The sequence below is a fragment of the Bubalus kerabau genome, chromosome 1 (assembly GCF_029407905.1).
Source record: "Bubalus kerabau isolate K-KA32 ecotype Philippines breed swamp buffalo chromosome 1, PCC_UOA_SB_1v2, whole genome shotgun sequence".
NCBI lineage: Eukaryota > Metazoa > Chordata > Mammalia > Artiodactyla > Bovidae > Bubalus > Bubalus kerabau.
In genome coordinates this window covers 41,848,641-41,868,573 of record NC_073624.1, presented here as the reverse complement: position 1 = coordinate 41,868,573, position 19,933 = coordinate 41,848,641, and the positions used below count along the sequence as shown (strand labels likewise).

The 19,933-nt window shown below is 39.7% G+C and overlaps 1 protein-coding gene across 2 annotated transcripts in view; it reads left to right on the top strand.

Moving 5' to 3' along the window:
• TMTC1 (transmembrane O-mannosyltransferase targeting cadherins 1) overlaps positions 1-19,933 on the top strand; it is a 305,981-nt gene that overhangs the window by 254,758 nt on the left and 31,290 nt on the right. For both annotated transcript variants that reach the window (XM_055572983.1, XM_055572975.1), the window contains one exon: positions 8,702-8,810. In XM_055572983.1, coding sequence (XP_055428958.1) covers positions 8,702-8,810 — 109 coding nt within the window. The remainder of the gene's footprint in view (positions 1-8,701; positions 8,811-19,933) is intronic.

Here is a 19,933-nt window from a genome sequence, read left to right as displayed (position 1 = left end):
AGTTCAAAAGCATCAATTCTTCAGTGCTCAGTTTTCTTTATAGTCCAACTCCCACATCTATACATGACCACTGGAAAAACCATAGCCTTGAATAGATGGACATTTGTTGGCAAAATAATGTCTCTGCTTTTCAATATGCTATCTAGGTTGGTCATAACTTTCCTTCCAAGGAGTAAGTGTCTTTTAATTTCATGGCTGCAATCACCATCTGCAGTGATTTTGGAGCCCAAAAAATATAAAGTCTGACACTGTTTCCACTCTTTCCCCATCTATTTACTTAAAGCATTTTCTCTGAAATTCAGAAAAACAGCCTGTGGACTTGCTTGGTTGTTGAGAGGAAATACACATCCTTGGTGAATCACATGCTTGGTGAAAATGTTACTTTCATATTTTCCACCTTTTGAATTGACTTGTCAATTCCGTCTAAAGGGCTAACAGAGTATTCCTATATAGATGGAGGCTTACATTGATAATGGGCTTTGGATTTCCCTAAATTGCCTATTATAGAGCCAAAAGAATGCATTAGGGAGTTTTAATACTGTCGAATGCTGTCCCAGAGGTGATCTGTACTGTCAGAATACATAGGTAATTCCCTTTATTAAGCATTTTGTAATGTCTATTTGAAATTTTCTGCCTCTCTTGTTATTCATTTTTACATGGAAATAACTACTTAAACCTTTCTTTTCTAAGAAGCTTTCCTGGCATGACTGAAAAAGAGGCTTAAAATTGCTCCCGATTCTTTCGTGCCTAAATATTCACCTTTAGCCATCACCCCTGCAAAATGACGACCCACTCCTTTGTGTGGCTCCAACATCAGCTGAGTTGGATTCTGAACTATCAGTCTGCCATTTAGGCCTTCTCGGCTTGGCATTTGCCTAAGAATGAGGTTTCCAGGGGTTTTGACTGTTTCAGTTACTGGGTTACTTTACATTCAGTGCAGCGCTATTCATTTGTATACTTAGTGACAATTTTATACTAATAATCCTTTGTGATATCAGACCAGACACAGGAAAAATTACTCTACCATCTAACTTTAATTTCTTATGAGTAGTTTGAAATGTGACAGTAAAGCTGTTTGGTGGCATTTCAGGGGAGGGAGAGGGGAGGCTCTGAAGAGCTCCAGCACCATAGTCCTTCATGTCTCAGCCAAGAAAGAATTCACCATGAGGCAAAGGAATAGATAAATGATTTATTAGAATAGGACGCTTGGGAGGCTTACAAGCAGGCTGGTGAGAGAATGCCACACCTGAGAACTTAGTGGACTACAATTTTTTAATCAAAGAAAAAGTGGAGAGGTGGAGAAGACCTTCTTTGACTTTCTTGAGTCAACATCATGCTTCCATCATCACCTCCTCTCCCACCTTGAGCAGGTAAGTTTTCTTGTCCCTATGGTCAAAAAAAGGTCCACAAATTATTGTTGTTTTTTTTTTAATGTGTGCAGAGAGTGTGTCCTAGAGATCATTAACTTGCTGAGTTCACTGGGCAGGATGTAGGTCTCATGCCACCATTGTTTTGTTGTTTGGGGGCATGTCTCATGCTTCGGTTGTATGGTTTTATTGCTAAGCAAGCCTGCTTGATTTTGTTGTTAAGTGAACCTGCTTTCTTGAGTAATCATTAATTTACAGGGGTCTCACATATTTTTTTCTACTTACAATCCCCTAGTAGGATTAACTATTTTTAATCACCTACTTTGACCCTTTACTCTCTCCCTATCAGAAGTATATTACTTTGGAAGGAATTTCAAGAGCACTGCATTCTCCTTAGTTTCAGAAACTAATTTTTAAAGAGAGAATATAAATTTAATGGACGATTTTAGAAACATTAACAAGCTGATGAAAGCTAAAACATTTTGTAGCTACTGTGTGCCAGAGACACAGGGCAATCAGACAGTTGCCTAAGAAAGCAGTAATATTGGAGGTAGAGTCAGAACCCAGTCATTTTGGTTTTTGAGTCTGTGCTTTTAGCTACGATGCAGAGAAGCTGCTTAGCATTGCCTGATAAATAAGAAGTGCTCAATAAATGGAAGCTATATTGTAATTTTCTTATGAGTCTAAGGCTTGGGGTGCTTCTTTGTTCCTAGGATCACTCCTATAATATTGAAAGAGTTGTAGAAACAGAGATATAAAATAAATAATTATATCACTCCCCTCTGTTATTTTTTTAAGCTTAATTGGGAAGACTTATAAAGATCTAGGAATGAAGAAAATAGTAAAACCATGGTTTAAAAAATAACTTAGTAATTATTGGATTTCTGTTTGTACAGATTACCTTACTAGTCTCTGGGGTGAAAGAAGTAACTAAAATTAATAAGACATGGGTCCTGCCTATGAAGGAGCTTACAGTCTAATAATGGTCACAGACAGAGAGTGACAGAATGGATGCAGAAATGCCAATCATGGCCCAGTGATGGAACATGCTAAATTTGAAGTTCCAAGTTGAATCCTAGTGTTATAGAAGCTGTGTGCTAAGAGCAAATCCTGTGAGCACTCCAAATCTCAGGGTTTTTAAAAATTTTTGTTGGACTGGTGGTTACTAGTATTGTTTTCTAAATCTTTAAAATGGAAATAATTATGCATAATTCAAAATGCTTAATAGGAATTAAATAATGCAAAGGAATCACTCACTCTGTCTTTAGCAGTGAATAAATGTTCAGCAAAGAGCTACTGTGAAACATGAAGCTTTGAAAACTTGACTGTGTGGAGCACTCACTGGCAGACTCACACCCTCCTGCTGGAGGCAGTGGGGGTACCCTTTAGGTGCAGTGCCAGGACCTTGAGAAGCAAAGTAGGCTCAAGCTTAGTTGCTCTTCAGAATGTTGAACTGAAGAACAAGGGGGCAGTTGCCCCTTTGGAGGCCAGAGCCAGGCTTTTATTCCCCTACTATCTTTTTTTCTTAATGGAGACTCAAAATAAAGTGAAAATTTAAGAAAGGTAGCATATATATGGTCTGTGATTGTGTTACATGGTTAGGAGCTCTGATGAGAGGATAATCAGAGCTAGTAAGAGCACTACAATCTCAGAACACTAAGGTCTCTATATGAGTACACCAAGTGATTTTAACATACAGTGAGGGCAGAGATGTGCTGGAGTAGTGATCTTTTAGGTTCTGTAGGATAGATGTCAAAGGTCACTCAGTCTGGCTAGACTCATACTCACTAGTCCACACAACTGGGTATGTTTGTAATGGTGCTTAGAACCATATTATAGGGGATTTTAAACTAAGAGTCTGTGAGTAGTAGGGAATTAATGAAGATTTTTTTTATATAAGGCAATGTGTTGAGAGCAATACTCTAGGGGGGAAAAATGTATCATTTAGTTGTCTCTATATAGTAGAAGGAGGGCAAAGAGGGAACTAGAAGTGGGGTATGAACTAAAGTGTTAGCAAGTGAAATTGAGTAAGATACACTCCAAGCTGGAATAATAATTCAATAGAATTACAGGAATATTATCCTTGTTTTTTTAATATAGGATAATTAACAAAGAAACATGGGCCATACATAATGCAGATATGAAAAGGATTCTATTGAATTCAGAAACAGGTTGAAATAGAGTTTAATTCTCACATAGTAATTACATACTATATGACAAGGAAGGTTCTACTTAGGTGATTATTTGTTATAAGTTAATGTGGAATGAAGCAGGGCAAAGGCTAATACAGTTCTGCCAAGAGAACGCACTGGTCATAGCAAACACCCTCTTCCAACAACACAAGAGAAGACTCTACACATGGACATCACCAGATGGTCAACACCATCAGATTGATTATATTCTTTGCAGCCAGAGATGGAGAAGCTCTATACAGTCAGCAAACACAAGACCAGGAGCTGACTGTGGCTCAGATCATGAACTCCTTATTGCCAAATTCAGACCGAAATTGAAGAAAGTGGAGAAAACCACTAGACCACTCAGGTATGACCTAAATCAAATCCCTTATGACTATACAGTGGAAGTGAGAAATAGATTTATGGGACTAGATCTGATAGACAGACTGCCTGATGAACTATGGATGGAGGTTCGTGACATTGTACAGGAGACAGGGATCAAGACCATCCCCTAGAAAAAGAAATGCAAAATGGCTGTCTGAAGAGGCCTTACAAAGAGCTGTGAAAAGAAGAGAAGTGAAAAGCAAAGGAGAAAAGAAAAGATATACGCATTTGAATGCAGAGTTCCAAAGAATAGCAAGGAGAGATAAGAAAGCCTTCCTCAGCAATTAATGCAAAGAAATAGAGGAAAACAATAGAATGGGAAAAACTAGAGATCTCTTCAAGGAAATTAGAGATACCAAGGGAACATTTCATGCAAAGATGGGCTCAATAAAGGACAGAAATGGTAGGAACCTAACAGAAGCACAAGATATTAAGAAGAGGTGGCAAGAATACACAGAAGTACTGAACAAAAAAGATCTTCATGACCCAGATAATCACGATGGTGCAATCATTGATCTAGAGCCAGACATCCTGGAATGTGAAGTCAAGTGGGCCTTAGGAAGCATCACTATGAACAAAGCTAGTGGAGGTGATGGAATTCCAGTTGAGCTCTTTCAAATCCTGAAAGATGATGCTGTGAAAGTGCTGCACTCAATATGCCTGCAAATTTGGAAACCTCAGGACTGGAAAAGGTCAGTTTTCATTCCAATCCCAAAGAAAGGCAATGCCAAAGAGTGCTCAAACTACCGCACAACTGCACTCATCTCACATGCTAGTAAAGTCATGCTCAAAATTCTCCAAGCCAGGCTTCAGCAATACGTGAACCGTGAACTTCCAGATGTTCAAGCTGGTTTTAGAAAAGGCAGAGGAACCAAAGATCAAATTGCCAACATCCGCTGGATCATGGAAAAAGCAAGAGTTCCAGAAAGACATCTACTTCTGCTTTATTGACTATGCCAAAGCCTTTGACTGTGTGGATCACAACAAACTGTGGAAAATTCTAATAGAGACGGGAATACCAGACCACCTGACCTGCCTCTTGAGAAACCTGTATGCAGGTCAGGAAGCAACAGTTAGAACTGGACATGGAACCACAGCTTGATTCCAAATAAGAAAAGGAGTTCGTCAAGGCTGCATACGGTCACCCTGCTTATTTAACTTATATGCAGAGTACATCATGAGAAATGCTGGACTGGATGAAGCATAAGTTGGAATCAAGATTGCTGGGAGAAATATCAATAACCTCAGATATGCAGATGATACCACCCTTATGGCAGAAAGTAAAGAAGAACTAAATAGCATCTTGATGAAAGTGAAAGAGGAGAGTGAAAAAGTTGGCTTAAAGCTCAACATTCAGAAAACGAAGATCATGGCATCTGGTCCCATCACTTCATGGCAGATAGATGGGGAAACGTTGGGAACAGTGGCTGACTTTATTTTGGGGGGCTCCAAAATCACTGCAGATAGTGATTGCAGCCATGAAATTAAAATACACTTGCTCCTTGGAAGGAAAGTTATGACCAACCTGGACAGCATATTAAAAAAGCAGAAACATTACTTTGTCAACAAAAGTCCATGTAGTTAAGTCTATGGTTTTTCCAGTGGTCATGTATGGATGTGAGAGTTGGACTATAAAGAAAGCAGAGTGCTGAAGAATTGATGCTTTTGAACTGTGGTGTTGGAGAAGACCCTTGAGAGTCCCTTAGACTGCAAGGAAATCCAACCAGTCCATCCTTAAGGAGATCAGCCTTGAGTGTTCATTGTAAGGACTGGTGTTGAAGCTGAAACTCCAATACTTTGGCCACCTGATGTGAAGAGCTGACTCACTTGAAAAAACCCTGATGCTGGGAAAGATTGAGGGCAGGAGGAGTAGGGGACAACAGAGGATGAGATGCTTGGATGGCATCACCAACTCAATGGACATGGGTTTGGGTGAACTCCAGTAGTTGGTGATGGACAGGGAGGCCTGGCGTGCTGTGGTCATGGGGTCGCGAAGAGTCAGACATGACTGAGCGACTGAACTGAAATGAACTGAATGTTTCAAAAACACACCAGCTTCATAACTCCTACCAAAGGGTGAACAAGAAAGATCTACAGGAGAAATATACCTTTCCTACTAGTCCTCTTCCTTTCAGAAACATAAACAGAATTACCACTTACCAATTTCTTGGACTTTCTTTAAAAACTTTTATAATTATCTATCAACTTGTCATGTGCCTGACCCCTACTGGGAACTAAGGACTGTCAGAGGCTCCCAGGGAAAATAGAGTCCTCCAGGAATGCAGAGCCAAGACGAAGAGTCTCCTCTGCCCCAGTCTTTGTCTCTTGTAATATTTACACACCACATGAAATTAGAGGATGATGTGTTTTCTTAAAAATTTATCAGTCAGTCCCTGCAGAGATCAACAGAGGTACAGTTTTTCATAAAGAATTCAAAGTTCCCTGTGAATAATTTTGATGCTAACTTTTCCAATATGTCACATGAATGTGAATGGACAACCTCAAGTATTTAGATTCATGGACTGCACATGGTAATTAATCTCACTGAGTTTATATACAAAAGGTTAAGCTGTCATTCTAATTGATGTGAGTCATAACAAATGCAAGTCATTAAATCTTTGCTGTCAAATTGTTGTGGCTTTTTCTTTGCTGATTTTAAAGAATATCCGAGCTAAATTATGTCCTGAGGGGCTTGATTTTCAGCCTTAATTTTCTAAATCCGTATCTTCCTTTGGATTTTGGGGAAATTTCCAAATTAATGTTAATAAAGATTTACAAAATCCTTGGAGGAAGAGTTCTTCTAACCATGAAATCAATAGTTAAATTACCAGGATTAAAAATATGTTTTCATTTAAAAACATGTGCCCATGGAAGAATTACTTCAAAGTTTATTTTAGAAGAGAAACCCAAGTGTATGTAAACATAGTGAACTTCCATAGAGTCTTATAGACTCTTTTTGAATGTTTAACGACTAAATGAATGGATCAACAAGAAAACAACTTAGTGCTTTAAGAGCTGTAATGCAGATTTGTTAAACTATACATCTTTAAAGCCCTATCCCAAGGACGAGCCACTTAAGGAGGCAGGTGTTACACCTTGATATCAAGAGGAGCCCAGTAGGAGTTAGCTAGATCCCAAAAAGGAGAGTATAGCATGGACAGGCACATCCCTTGGGAAACAGCTACAATTTATGGTGATAAATGTTTGCTAAACCGAATGGTAGTAAACACAGTATCTGTGCTGGAAACATGGCTTTTTTCCCAAGGTCTGTGATAGAAAACAGCCTTGTAGCATGCTACTTTTAGCACTTGGAACTCAAACGTATGGAGTCAGCACTGGGTTTCCCCTATAGATCTTCATCCCATAGAGCCTGAAGCCCTGCATAGAGGTTTTGTGGCAGGAGTTACTCTCAGGTGCCTTTGATAATTCAGGGAGAGAGCTGCTGAAATCTCAGTGTGTGTACAAATTACCTGAGAACCTTTTTTGAATGAAGGGTATGAGTTTTTTACCTCCAACTGGGGCCTGAGACTCTGCATTGCTAACTGGAGGCTAGGTGATGTCGAAGATACTGATCCATGGATCACACTTTGAGCATCAAGGTCATAAGAGGTGGATTTTAAGCAGTTAGAGTAAGCAGATACGGTATGAGGGAAGAGCACTGGAGCTTGACTCAGAGTCCTAGTTATGTGAACATGATAAGTCGCTTAACTTTTCTGAATCCAAATTTTCAGATTAGAAAAATGAGTATGATAAAACAATACTTGCTGCATGAGATTGTTGTGAGAATTAATGTTATGTGAAAACTGACCAGAGCATTTGGTATATATTCATTGCTGAATAAATGATTGTTGATCCTATATAGTAAAAACATAAGCATACAATTCAGAGTTGGTAACTGATAAAGTTGAGGGGCCCTTAGGCTATGTGCCCTTCATAGTTCTAAGGGTTCTATTCTTTATTCCACCTCTGTTGTCAATTACAGTGTCTAGAGTTTAGCAAGTGGTCAGGGTTTGTGGCATTGCATCGACGGCAGCTTTGATCACTGCCGGTGTACATTTTTGGCTTCTAAGACACTGATATCATACTAATGACCCAGTGGTTCCCCATGGCACTATCACCCAAAATAATAACTTTCAGGCCTTGAGTCCTCTTTGAATGAAAAATATAATCACTGGGAGAAAACTAAAATAAAGAAGACCATCAGACCAATTTTCAATAAAAATATGAGGATAAAATAGCTGGTCATTCTTTGCCAGCCAGTATCTCATAATTTCACAAATTATGTATAAGAGCTATCTCTCTTAGACAGAAAAGAAAAGATGGACATGGGCAGTTTGGCTGGCTTGCTTCTATTAAGAGCCCAGCCTGCAATGGTGTAGCTAGTATGAGAGGGGCTCAAACCATCCTCCACGTTATAAAGTGGCTCCCATGTCACCCAGGTCATGTGCCCAAAATTGCTCCTCTGAAGGTTAAACTTTCTATTTAAACAATTTATAAAATTTTAAATAGAATTCTCAAAAGTGCATAGCAGGAAATGGAAGGTAGAGAAATCAGTGAATAATCTGCAGCATCATTTACATCTTAATATCTCTTTCCACTGAGAATTCAGAGACAGAAACTTGTTAGCACCTGGAGGAAGTCTAGTTTAATTTATTTGCAGTAAAATCCAGAGTGAATCCATTAATCTTTGTTAAAAGAAATGAGATTTTCAAGTCTAATCAGAGGATTTAAAGTTTTATTAAAAGATATCCTTTTTTCCCCTCTTATAATCCATAGGTCTCAGGAGAAAAAGGAAGAGGCTATCACCTTACTGAAAGATTCCATTAAATATGGTCCAGAGTTTGCAGATGCATATTCAAGCTTAGCTTCATTATTGGCTGAGCAGGTAATTGTTTCCATTTAGTTTCATATAATATTTTCTTAACTGTTTCTGTTGAATGTATAAATTAATGTTATAATACACAGATTTTTTTTATATCATTTAACTTGTAAGTTCATGCTGCTGCTACTGCTGCTGCTAAGTCACTTCAGTCGTGTCCGACTCTGTGCGACCCCATAGACGGCAGCCCACCAGGCTCCCCCGTCCCTGGGATTCTCCAGGCAAGAACACTGGAGTGGGTTGCCATTTCCTTCTCCATTGCGTGAAAGTGAAAAGTGAAAGTGAAGTCGCTCAGTCGCGTCTGACTTGTAGCGACCCCATGGACTGCAGCCTACCAGGCTCCTCCACCCATGGGATTTTCTAGGCAAGAGTACTAGAGTGGCTTGCCATAATGGACAACTAATCTGTATGTCAGTTTTCCTCTTGATAGAAATCACAAATCTAGATTTCTCACTCCAGTATTCTTTGTGCATGTATGGGGTCTCTAGCCTAAGATGGTCCATTATAAACCACTACTAAATTCTCTATCACTTTGGGACAAAATCCATCATGAACAGTACGTGATATTTGCTTGTTCAATTACTACTCATTTATATTTTTCTGGGGAATTGCTAATGGACTAAGATCTCTGAACTCAATATGGAAACAATTACCAATAATCTTATAGATCCTATGTCTTAATACCTATCAGAAGATCACAGAGTCTCATAGGACAGGCTCCTAAGAGAGAACATTTTTCATGGCATAAAACGGAGAAGTATTTTGATTTCCCTCCTTTTCACTGTATCTAAAATTCCCAGGTGGCTCAGTGGTGAAAGAATCCACCTGCCAATGCAAGAGATGTGGATTCAATCCTTGGGTCAGGAAGATCCCCTGGAGAAGGAAATGGCAACCCACTCCAGTATTCTTGGCTGGGAAATCCATGGACAGAGGAGCCTGGCGGGCTGCAGTCCAAGGGGTTGCAGAGTCAGACACGACTCACTATGCATGCAGGCTCCTGGCTACAAACCATTTGATTCCACATTTCAGTGTCCTGGATGCATGCCCCATGCTGTGGGAAAACAAATATAAATTGTCTTCTCTAAATTGATGATAAGAGTTTTGTTGACATACATAAGTGCCCTCAATAGAAGGTAGATTCTGCTATTATACAATTTCCAGATTGTCTTTAAAATTAAACCCAAACTGAACACCTTTGAAAAATGCCCTCCAGCATTGACTTAAATGTAATGAATGATTTGATGTTGTCAGGTACACAGGGGTGAAATTTGCATTTGAAAAACCTTGGAGATTTCACCAGGAAACAAAATTAGGACATTCAGTGGCTATTTAAATGTCAGAAGTGATAAATCTAGTTGTCTTGCTCTGCTAGTCTCCATATAGTGTAGGTGGGCTTTAGACAAAGGCCTGTGTCTGTCGTGAGAGATTTTAATGCATGTTTTAACACAAAGTTTAAGCTAAAATGATGATGCTCATGTTTTATGGTAGACATGGCAGTCCTCAGCTGCCTTGGTTTGTGTTGAAGCAGACACAGTAGGAGTTTTCTGGAGAAAAGATTCCATCATTATTCCCTTTTCTCACTTCATCCTGGCTCCTTCATTTTCATGGAAGACCTTCCTCTGCCTCTGCCTGGCTGGTGGCTTGCAGCTACTCAGACAAGCCACACACAGTTGTGGCCTTTGCACTAACTGTGCCCTTTGCCTGCAGCACTGTTCTCCCAGACATCTTAGAGTTTCTTTCCTCATCTTGTGCTGGTTTCTGCCCAAACATTTCTGTATGGAAGGGCTATCTATGATTACCCTTTCAAAACAACTCCTTCACTGCCCCACACGTTCTTTGATTTCTCTCCGAAGCATTCATCACCATCTAACATACATTTATTTATGTCTGTGATCTTCCTCCCACCATTAGAATATTTCTGTGAGCCAATCTCCATGAGAATGGCTGTCTTTTTTATTCATGACTTTCCTCCCTTGTCTGTCACATTGTATGCAGTCAGTAAATACTGAGTGAATGAAAAGTGAAAGTCACTCTGACGTGTCTGACTCTTTGTGGTCCCATGGACTATACAATCCATGGAATTCTTCAGGCCAGAATACTGGAGTGGGTAGCCTTTCCCTTCTCCAGGGGATCTTCCCAACCCAGGGATTGAAGCCAGGTCTCCCACATTGCGGGCAGATTCTTTACCAGCTGAGCCACAAGTTGAATGGATAAGATCTGAAGACCATGTAACACTTTCAGTCCAGCACATGACCAAGGTTTTACTCATCTTTAAAGTAGGGCTGGGCATGTGGGCAGTGTTTCATGTAACAAACTGTGGCTCAGGGTCATGCTCTGTGCTGCAATGAGGGACAGTGTGAGAACAGCCAGGTGAAGTTACTCCTTCCGGCCGCAGACCAGGGTTGGGTTGAGGGCAGCACTTGCTACATTGTTCAGTGGCTTCTGGATGAGGACTCAAGGGAAAATTTCTCTCATGGCTCAATATGAGATTTCTCCTGAACTACAAGTTTTTTGCTTTATTTTTTAATCTAACTCATGAAAAATCTTACAAATGCTAAGAAAATCAATTCTAGCTTTGTCTCCATTGGCCCCACCCCCAAATAACTGCCATCTTGACAGGATGGGCTACTTTTCTGTGTGTACTTGCTTTTACTGGGTTTATCATTTTCCTTAACAATTTGTTTTATTCAATTTGTGTTCCCTATGTTTGAAAGCTGCTTCAATTCTCTGTAAATGAATAAAGCACTGCATTAAAATCAGGCTTTCCTAGTAGCTCAGTTGGTAAAGAATCCGCCTGCAATGCAGGAAACCTGTTTTGATTGCTGGGTTGGGAAGATCCCCTGGAGAAGGGATAGACTACCCACTCCAGTATTCTTGGGCTTCTTTTGTGGCTCAGCTGGTAAAGAATCTGCCTGTAATGCAGGAGACCTGGGTTTGATCCCTGGGTTGGGAAGATCCCTTGGAGAAGGGAAAGGCTACCCACTCCAGTATTCTGGAGTGGAGAATTCCAAGGACTGTATAGTCCATGGGGTCACAAAGAGTTGGACACGACTGAGCAACTTTCACTTTCAAGATCAGTCACATCTTTTTTTTCTTCACAACTTGCCAGGACATACAATAAACATTTAATTGTTCTTGATGAAAATTACCCTGAAGGTAAAAGACAATGTCACTCACTCAACTAATACCAGTGATAACAAGGTATGTTGTTTTAGGGGGAGCTCTTTACCGACACTGACACAGTTCCATCTCCCTGTAATGCCATCTTTTCTTTCTCTCTTTCTAAATCATCCCCACTTTTCAAGATTCAATTCAACTTTCACTTCCTCCCCCAACACTCGCCCACCTCCCCATCTCATGGGGAGTTAGATTTCCTTGGAGCTTTTATGAAATCTTCAGGAACATGCATCAACTCACAAACCAATCACATATTTTTATTTCTTGAACTAATATCTGAACTATATAATGTAAACAGTTTATCAGGTTTATTTTTCCTCGCAAGACTGCAAGTTTCTTTAAGAAAAGCCATTTATTTGTATGCATATTGCTTTTCTAGGGCTCAGGGTACTTCACTGTATAATGCAAGCCAGGCAAGCAAACATGCGGCATCTCTGGACTTAATGCAGTTCAGGGTCAGTTCCCCAAATTAGGAGAATTTGACAGTGAACCAGGTGGCATATTCTAGACCCCACTTCCTAGTAACACCTGTGCAAACTTGAGTGAGAAGTGTTCCACCTCTCTGGGCCTCAGTTTCCAAATCTAAAATTGATAACTACTCTAAATTACCTTCCCTAACTCTTATGGATCTAACATTTTAAGAGCGTCTAAAAGTACCTCCTTTAAAGTCAACTAAGTGCTAGTGAGTTTTTTCATGAATAACTTAAGGTTTCACTTCAATTAGTGCTATTGTTTCTATATTGATAAAGCATTAACATGTTAATATTGTGAAAAGCGATTTGCCTTAGTAAATTCCAAAAGTTTCAAGTTGTATTCCTTTTGTAAATTGATGAACTCCAAGTTCATGAAAAGTTACTTTATTAAAAATGATGACAAATGTTTGGTGACACTGAAATTTTAGTTCATTCATCAATATCTTACTATTAACAAATTTTATAGACATATATATCTGTAAAACATAGTATTAATATGTTTTAAAAAGGGCAACATATATACATTTTCCCAGTTACGTTTTAAAAGTGTCAGATGCCTTATTTAAAATCAATTATGTGGTAAATTCAATTTTTGAGAACCATAATGGCAAATTGATAAAACATTATTGTATGCCACATAAAGTTATAAACAAGTTTTAAGAAAAAGCAAATTATGACTATGACCACGACCTTTCCTTACATACAAAGATCACATCTTTTGCCAGCCTTTCTTATTCTCAATTCAAATGTAGAATACTATGAACTTGAAGAATGTAACTGAAAGATTGAAAGGTTCTTCTGCTCCTTTGGGCGATTGATTTTAACATCAGAGAGAGCTCGTGAGAGAGTAGCTGTTGGGCATAACTTAAGATTGCTTTCGCTCTCTGACTTTCAGCATCTTATCTTCATGCTTTGAATTATTTAATAAAAGAATGCTTCAGATGCACAAGCACCAAGCTCATATCCTTTGTTAGCAAATAAATTCATTTCTTGATAGCACAACTTTATTTATCAGCCTTCAGGAAAGCAAACCATAGTCAATCTGTAACACACTGGTAACCCTTCCGTCACTTGACTGGCCATCTTCCAGGACCACCGTATGTGCACGTGCCCAGCCCATGCTCACCGTGGTTGTGGTGGCCCACAGTGTTAGAGAACCCTTTCCTGTATGGAGCTGAAATCAACAGTCCTGCGATCTGCTTCCTCTGGGCTGCGCCCAAGTGATAGCTTATTGAGCCCAGTTTTTAGATTTTGGGATTTTTTCATTTATATATTCTTAATTGGAAGGTAATTTCTTTACAAAATTGTGTTGATTTCTGCCATACATCAGCATAATCCAATCATAGGTACACATATATCCCCTCCCTCTTGAACCTCATTAGAACTGACCCATCTACTTCATTAGAACTGACTCAAATGCATTCAGTTTCATGGCTGAGTAATAGTCTATGGTTTATGAGCACAACCACCTTGTCATTTTTCTGAACAACTCTTTTCTATACTAAACTTGTTTCTAGTTTACCCTGATTTCTAAATACTTTCCTTCTGGTCATGTGCTTTACGTAGGCTCTGGATTGTCCATTTTCTCTATGACAAAATGGCTCCCAAATGAAACTGGTTTCTTAAATTATAGTTCGGTAATTTCAGGAGGATAAGAAATACTTCCCTGGCTTGAGACTACGTTTCTATTACATAAAACCCTAAAAATAATGATATTAACTGTTTCAGACTTTGTCTGAAACTTACACTTTGCTCCTTATTCTGTTGGAACTTGAAGGTAGCAAGTAAGTCTATTTGGGCATAATAGAGAATTTGAGAAAGGAAATCTGTAAAGTAGGCCAATAATTTGAAAACACCTTATATGAAGGAGAATATTAAGGCCCATGGTGAAGCACAGATTTGAAAGTGATATATAATAGGAAGAAAATTAGGTGTCTGAAGAAAGTGTTTTAAACATTGTAGAAATATGGCAGTATTTTGGAGAAGGCTTTTAAATGCATAGTTGAAAGCCATGTTTCAGGAAGATAGTGTGGGAATGGATAGACTCTATTATGGAAGAAGAATCCTTTTGTACTTAGAAACTGTGCGCATGTGAAGGCTGAAAGAGAAAAATATTAGAAAATTAAAAACTCCAGAGCAGAGCACCTAAAGGACTTAGGAGATATATGGCCAATGAGAGCTGTGGGGAAGCCCAGGAGAAGCAAGATTTCAGATACAGAAGAAATAAAATTACACTAATAATATAAAAATCTAATGGAAAACATGGAAAGATCAAAGAAAATAAAATTCACCTTTCACCTGTAATATCTGGAAACAACATATTACCATTTTTAATATACTGTAGGTCTTTTGAATATACTTATTTTTTCCAGTGGAGGTATAATTGAGATATTGGGGGTTTCCCAGGTGGCACTAGTGCTAAAGAACCCACCTGCAGGAGAGTAAGAAACACGGGTTCACTCCCTGGGTTGGGAAGATCCCCTGAAGGAGGGTATGGCAACCCACTCCAATATTCTTTTTTATTTAAACCTTTAACTGCAGTTATTTTCTTTTTTTGTTAAATTTATTTATTTTTAATTGAAGAATAATTGCTGTACAGTATTGTGTAGGTTTCTGCCAAACATCAACATGAATCAATCATAGGTACACCTATGTCCCCTCCCTCTTGCATACCCATCCCACCCCTCTAGGCTGTTACATAGCACCAGTTTGCCACTCCATATTCTTGCCTGGAGAAATCCACGGCCAGAGGAGTCTAGTGGGCTATAGTCCATAGGGTTACAAAGAGTTGGACACAGCTAAAGTGACTTAGCATGCATGCATGCATAATTAACATATTTGTTTCAGATATACAATATAATGAATGATACAATATTTGTATATCTTGCAAAATGATTAGCACAATAAGTTCAGCACCATACATAGTTACAAAATTTTTTGTGTATGATAAGAACTTTTAATATTTACTCTTCTATGCAAGACAGTGTTATTAAGTATGGTCACCATACTATACATTACATCCCTAGGACTTAATCACCTTGTAAGTGAAAGTTTGTGTCTTTTGACCCCCTTCACAGATTTTATCCACCCCTTTCCCCTGCCTCCGGGAATCTATTCTCTGTGTTTATGATCTTGGTGGTCTGGGGCTTTTTTTTTACATTTTTAATTGAAATATAGTTGAAATATGATATTATTGGGCTTTTCTGGTAGCTCAGCTGGTAAAGAGTTTGATTCCTGGGTTGGGAAGATCCGCTGGTGAAGGGATAAGCTACCCACTCCAGTATTCTTGGCCTTCCCTGGTGGCTCAGATGGCAAAGGATCCGTCTGCAATGCAGGAGACATGGATTCTATTCCTGGATTGGGAAGATCTCCTGGAGGAGGGAACAACTGCCCACACCAGTATTCTTGCCTGGAGAATTCCATGGACAGAGGAGCCTGGCAGGCTACAGTCCATGGGGTTGCAAAGACCCCTTTCTCCTGCCTCTGGGAATTTATTTTCTGCGTCTATGATCTTGGTGGGCCAGGGTGATTTTTTTACATTTTTTTAATTGAAATATAGTTGATCTTTGATATTATATGTTACAGGTGTACAATATACTGATTCACAATTCTAAAGATCATGCTGTATTTATATTTATTATAAAAATTGGCCGTATTCCCTGTGTTGTAGAATATATCCTTGTAACTTATTTCATACATAATAGTTTGCCTGTCTTAATCCCCTGCCCCTATATTGCCCATCCCCGCTTCTTTCTCCCTACTGATAACCACGGGTTTGTTCTATCTATGAGTCTGTTTCGTTTTTGTTATATTCACTAGTTTGTTGCAGTTTTTTAATTCCATGTATGAAAGTGAAGTGAAAGTGTTAGTCACTCAGTCGTGTCCGACTCTTTGCAACCCCATGGACTGTAACCTACCAGGCTCCTCTGTCCATAGAATTCTCAAGGCAAGAACTGGAGTGGGTAGCCATTCCCACTGCAGGAGATCTTCCCTACCCAGGAATTGAGCCCAAGTCTCCTGCATTGCAAGCAGATTATTTGCCATCTGAGCCACTGCTGCTGCTGCTGCTGCTAAGTCACTTCAGTCATGTCCTACTCTGTGCCACCCCATAGAAGGCAGCCCACCAGGCTCCGCCGTCCCTGGGATTCTCCAGGCAAGAACACTGGAGTGGGTTGCCGTTTCCTTCTCCAGTGCATGAAAGTGAAAAGTGAAAGTGAAGTGGCTCAGTCGTGTCCGACTCTTCACGACCCCATGGGCTTCAGCCTACCAGGCTCCTCCATCCATGGGATTTTCCAGGCAAGAGTACTGGAGTTGGGTGCCATTGCCTTCTCCTAGGGAAGCCCAATTCCACACATAAGTGATATCATACAATATTTGCTTTCACTGATTTATTTCACTTAACATAATACCCTCTATGTTGTTGCAAATGGCAAAATTTCACTCTTTTGTATGGCTGTGTAGTATTTCATTTCTATAGATAGATTATAGATGTAGATATATTAATATGATATATTATTTATCCATTTATTGGTTGATGGACACTTTGATTGAGTCCATATCTTGGCTGTTGCAAATAATGCTGCTATGATATTAGAGTGCATGTATCTTCTCAAAATAGTGTTTTGGGGTTTTTTTGGATATATAATCAGGAATCGAGTTGCTGGGTCATATGATAGTTCTATTTTTAGTTTTTGAGAAACAGCTATACAGTTTTTCACAGTAGCTGCATCAATTTACATTCCTGTCAACAGTGTACAAAGATTCCCCTTCCTTTACATCCTCACCAGCATTTGTTCCTTTTTTAAAAGTTATTAATTTTTTTAATCTAAGTATGGTAGGTTTACAATGTTGTGTTAGTTTCAGGTGTACAGCAAAGTGGGTCAGTTATAAATACACACACAGACACACACACATGTGCATATATATATATGACACTAAGTGACACATATATATATGTATGACACTAAGTCACTTCAGTCGTGTCCAGCTCTTTACAACCCTGTGGACTAGGGCCCTCCAGGCTCTTCTGTCCGTGGGATTCTCCAGGTAAGAATACTGGAGTAGGTTGCCACATCCTCCTCCAGGGGATCTTCTGGACCCAGTTATCAAACCCAAACCCATGTCTTTTATGCTCCTGCATTGGCAGGCAGATTCTTTACCACTAACACCACCTGGGGTACCAATCGTTTTTAGATTCTTTTTCCATATAGGTTATTACAACCTATTGAGTATAGTTCCCTGTGCTATACAGTAGGTCCTTGTTATTTATCTATTTTACATACAGTTGGGCTCTTTTTGATGATAGCCATCCTGATGGGTGTGAGGTGATATCTCATCATGGTTTGATTTGCACTTCCCTGATGATTAGTGATTTTCTGGGTTGTGAAGATCTTTTTTGTACTGTTCTTCTGTGTATTCTTGCCATCTCTTCTTAATATCTTCTGCTTTTGTTAGGTCCATACCATTTCTGTCCTTTATCGAGCTCATCTTTGCATGAAATGTTCCTTTGGTATCTCTGATTTTCTTGAAGAGATCCCTAGTCTTTCCCATTCTGTTGTTTTCCTCTATTTCTTTGCCTTGATCGCTGAAGAAGGCTTTCTTATCTCTTCTTGCTATTCTTTGGAACTCTGCATTCAGATGTTTATATCTTTCCTTTTCTCCTTTGCTTTTCGCTTCTCTTCTTTTCACAGCTATTTGTAAGGCCTCCCCAGACAGCCATTTTGCTTTTTTGCATTTCTTTTCCATGGGAATGGTCTTGATCCCTGTCTCCTGTACAATGTCACGAACCTCATTCCATAGTTCATCAGGCACTCCATCTATCAGATCTAGGCCCTTAAATCTATTTCTCACTTCCACTGTATGATCATAAGGGATTTGATTTAGGGCATACCTGAATGGTCTAGTGGTTTTCCCTACTTTCTTCAGTTTCAGTCTGAATTTGGTAATACAGAGTTCATGATCTGAGCTACAGTCAGCTCCTGGTCTTGTTTTTGCTGACTGTATAGAGCTTCTCCATCTTTGGCTGCAAAGAATATAATCAATCTGATTTCGGTGTTGACCATCTGGTGATGTCTATGTATAGAGTCTTCTCTTGTGTTGTTGGAAGAGGGTGTTTGCTATAACCAGTGCATTTTCTTGGCAAAACTCTATTAGTCTTTGCCCTGCTTCATTCCGTATTCCAAGGCCAAATTTGCCTGTTACTCCAGGTGTTTCTTGACTTCCTACTTTTGCATTCCAGTCCCCTATAATGAAAAGGACATCTTTTTTAGGTGTTAGTTCTAAGAGGTCTTGTAGATCTTCATAGAACCGTTCAGCTTCAGCTTCTTCAGCATTACTGGTTGGGGCATAGACTTGGATTACTGTGATATTGAATGGTTTGCCTTGGAAATGAACAGAGATCATTCTGTCGTTTATGAGATTGCATCCAAGTACTGCATTTCGGACCCTTTTGTCGACCATGATGGCCACTCCATTTCTTCTGAGGGATTCCTGCCCACAGTAGTAGATATAATGGTCATCTGAGTTAAATTCACCCATTCCAGTCCATTTCAGTTCGCTGATTCCTAGAATGTCGACATGCACTCTTGCCATCTCTTGTTTGACCTCTTCCAATTTGCCTTGATTCATGGACTTGACATTACAGGTTCCTATGCAATATTGCTCTTTACAGCATCGGACCTCTCTTCTATCCCCAGTCACATCCACAGCTGGGTATTGTTTTTGCTTTGGCTCCATCCCTTCATTCTTTCTGGAGTTATTTCTCCACCGATCTCCAGTAGCATATTGGGCACCTACTGACCTGGGGAGTTTCTCTTTCAGTATCCTATCGTTTTGCCTTTTCATACTGTTCATGGGGTTCTCAAGGCAAGAATACTGAAGTGATTTGCCATTCCCTTCTCCAGTGGACCACATTCTGTCAGATCTCTCCACCATGACCTGCCCGTCTTGGGTTGCCCCACGGGCATGGCTTAGTTTCATTGAGTTAGACAAGGCTGTGGTCCTAGTGTGATTAGATTGACTAGTTTTCTGTGAGTATGGTTTCAGTGTGTTTGCCCTCTGATGCCCACTTGCAACACCTACCGTCTTACTTGGGTTTCTCTTACCTTGGGCGTGGGGTATCTCTTCACGGTGCTCCAGCAAAGCACAGCCATTGCTCCTTACCTTGGGCAAGGGGTATCTCCTCACTGCTGCCCTTCCTGACCTTCAATGTGGGATAGCTCCTCTAGGCCCTCCTGCGCCCGCGCAGCTTCACGACCCAGATAATCACGATGGTGTGATCACTGACCTAGAGCCAGACATCCTGGAATGTGAAGTCAAGTGGGCCTTAGAAAGCATCACTATGAACAAAGCTAGTGGAGGTGATGGAATTCCAGTTCAGCTATTCCAAATCCTGAAAGATGATGCTGTGAAAGTGCTGCACTCAATATGCCATCAAATTTGGAAAACTCAGCAGTGGCCACAGGACTGGAAAAGGTTGAT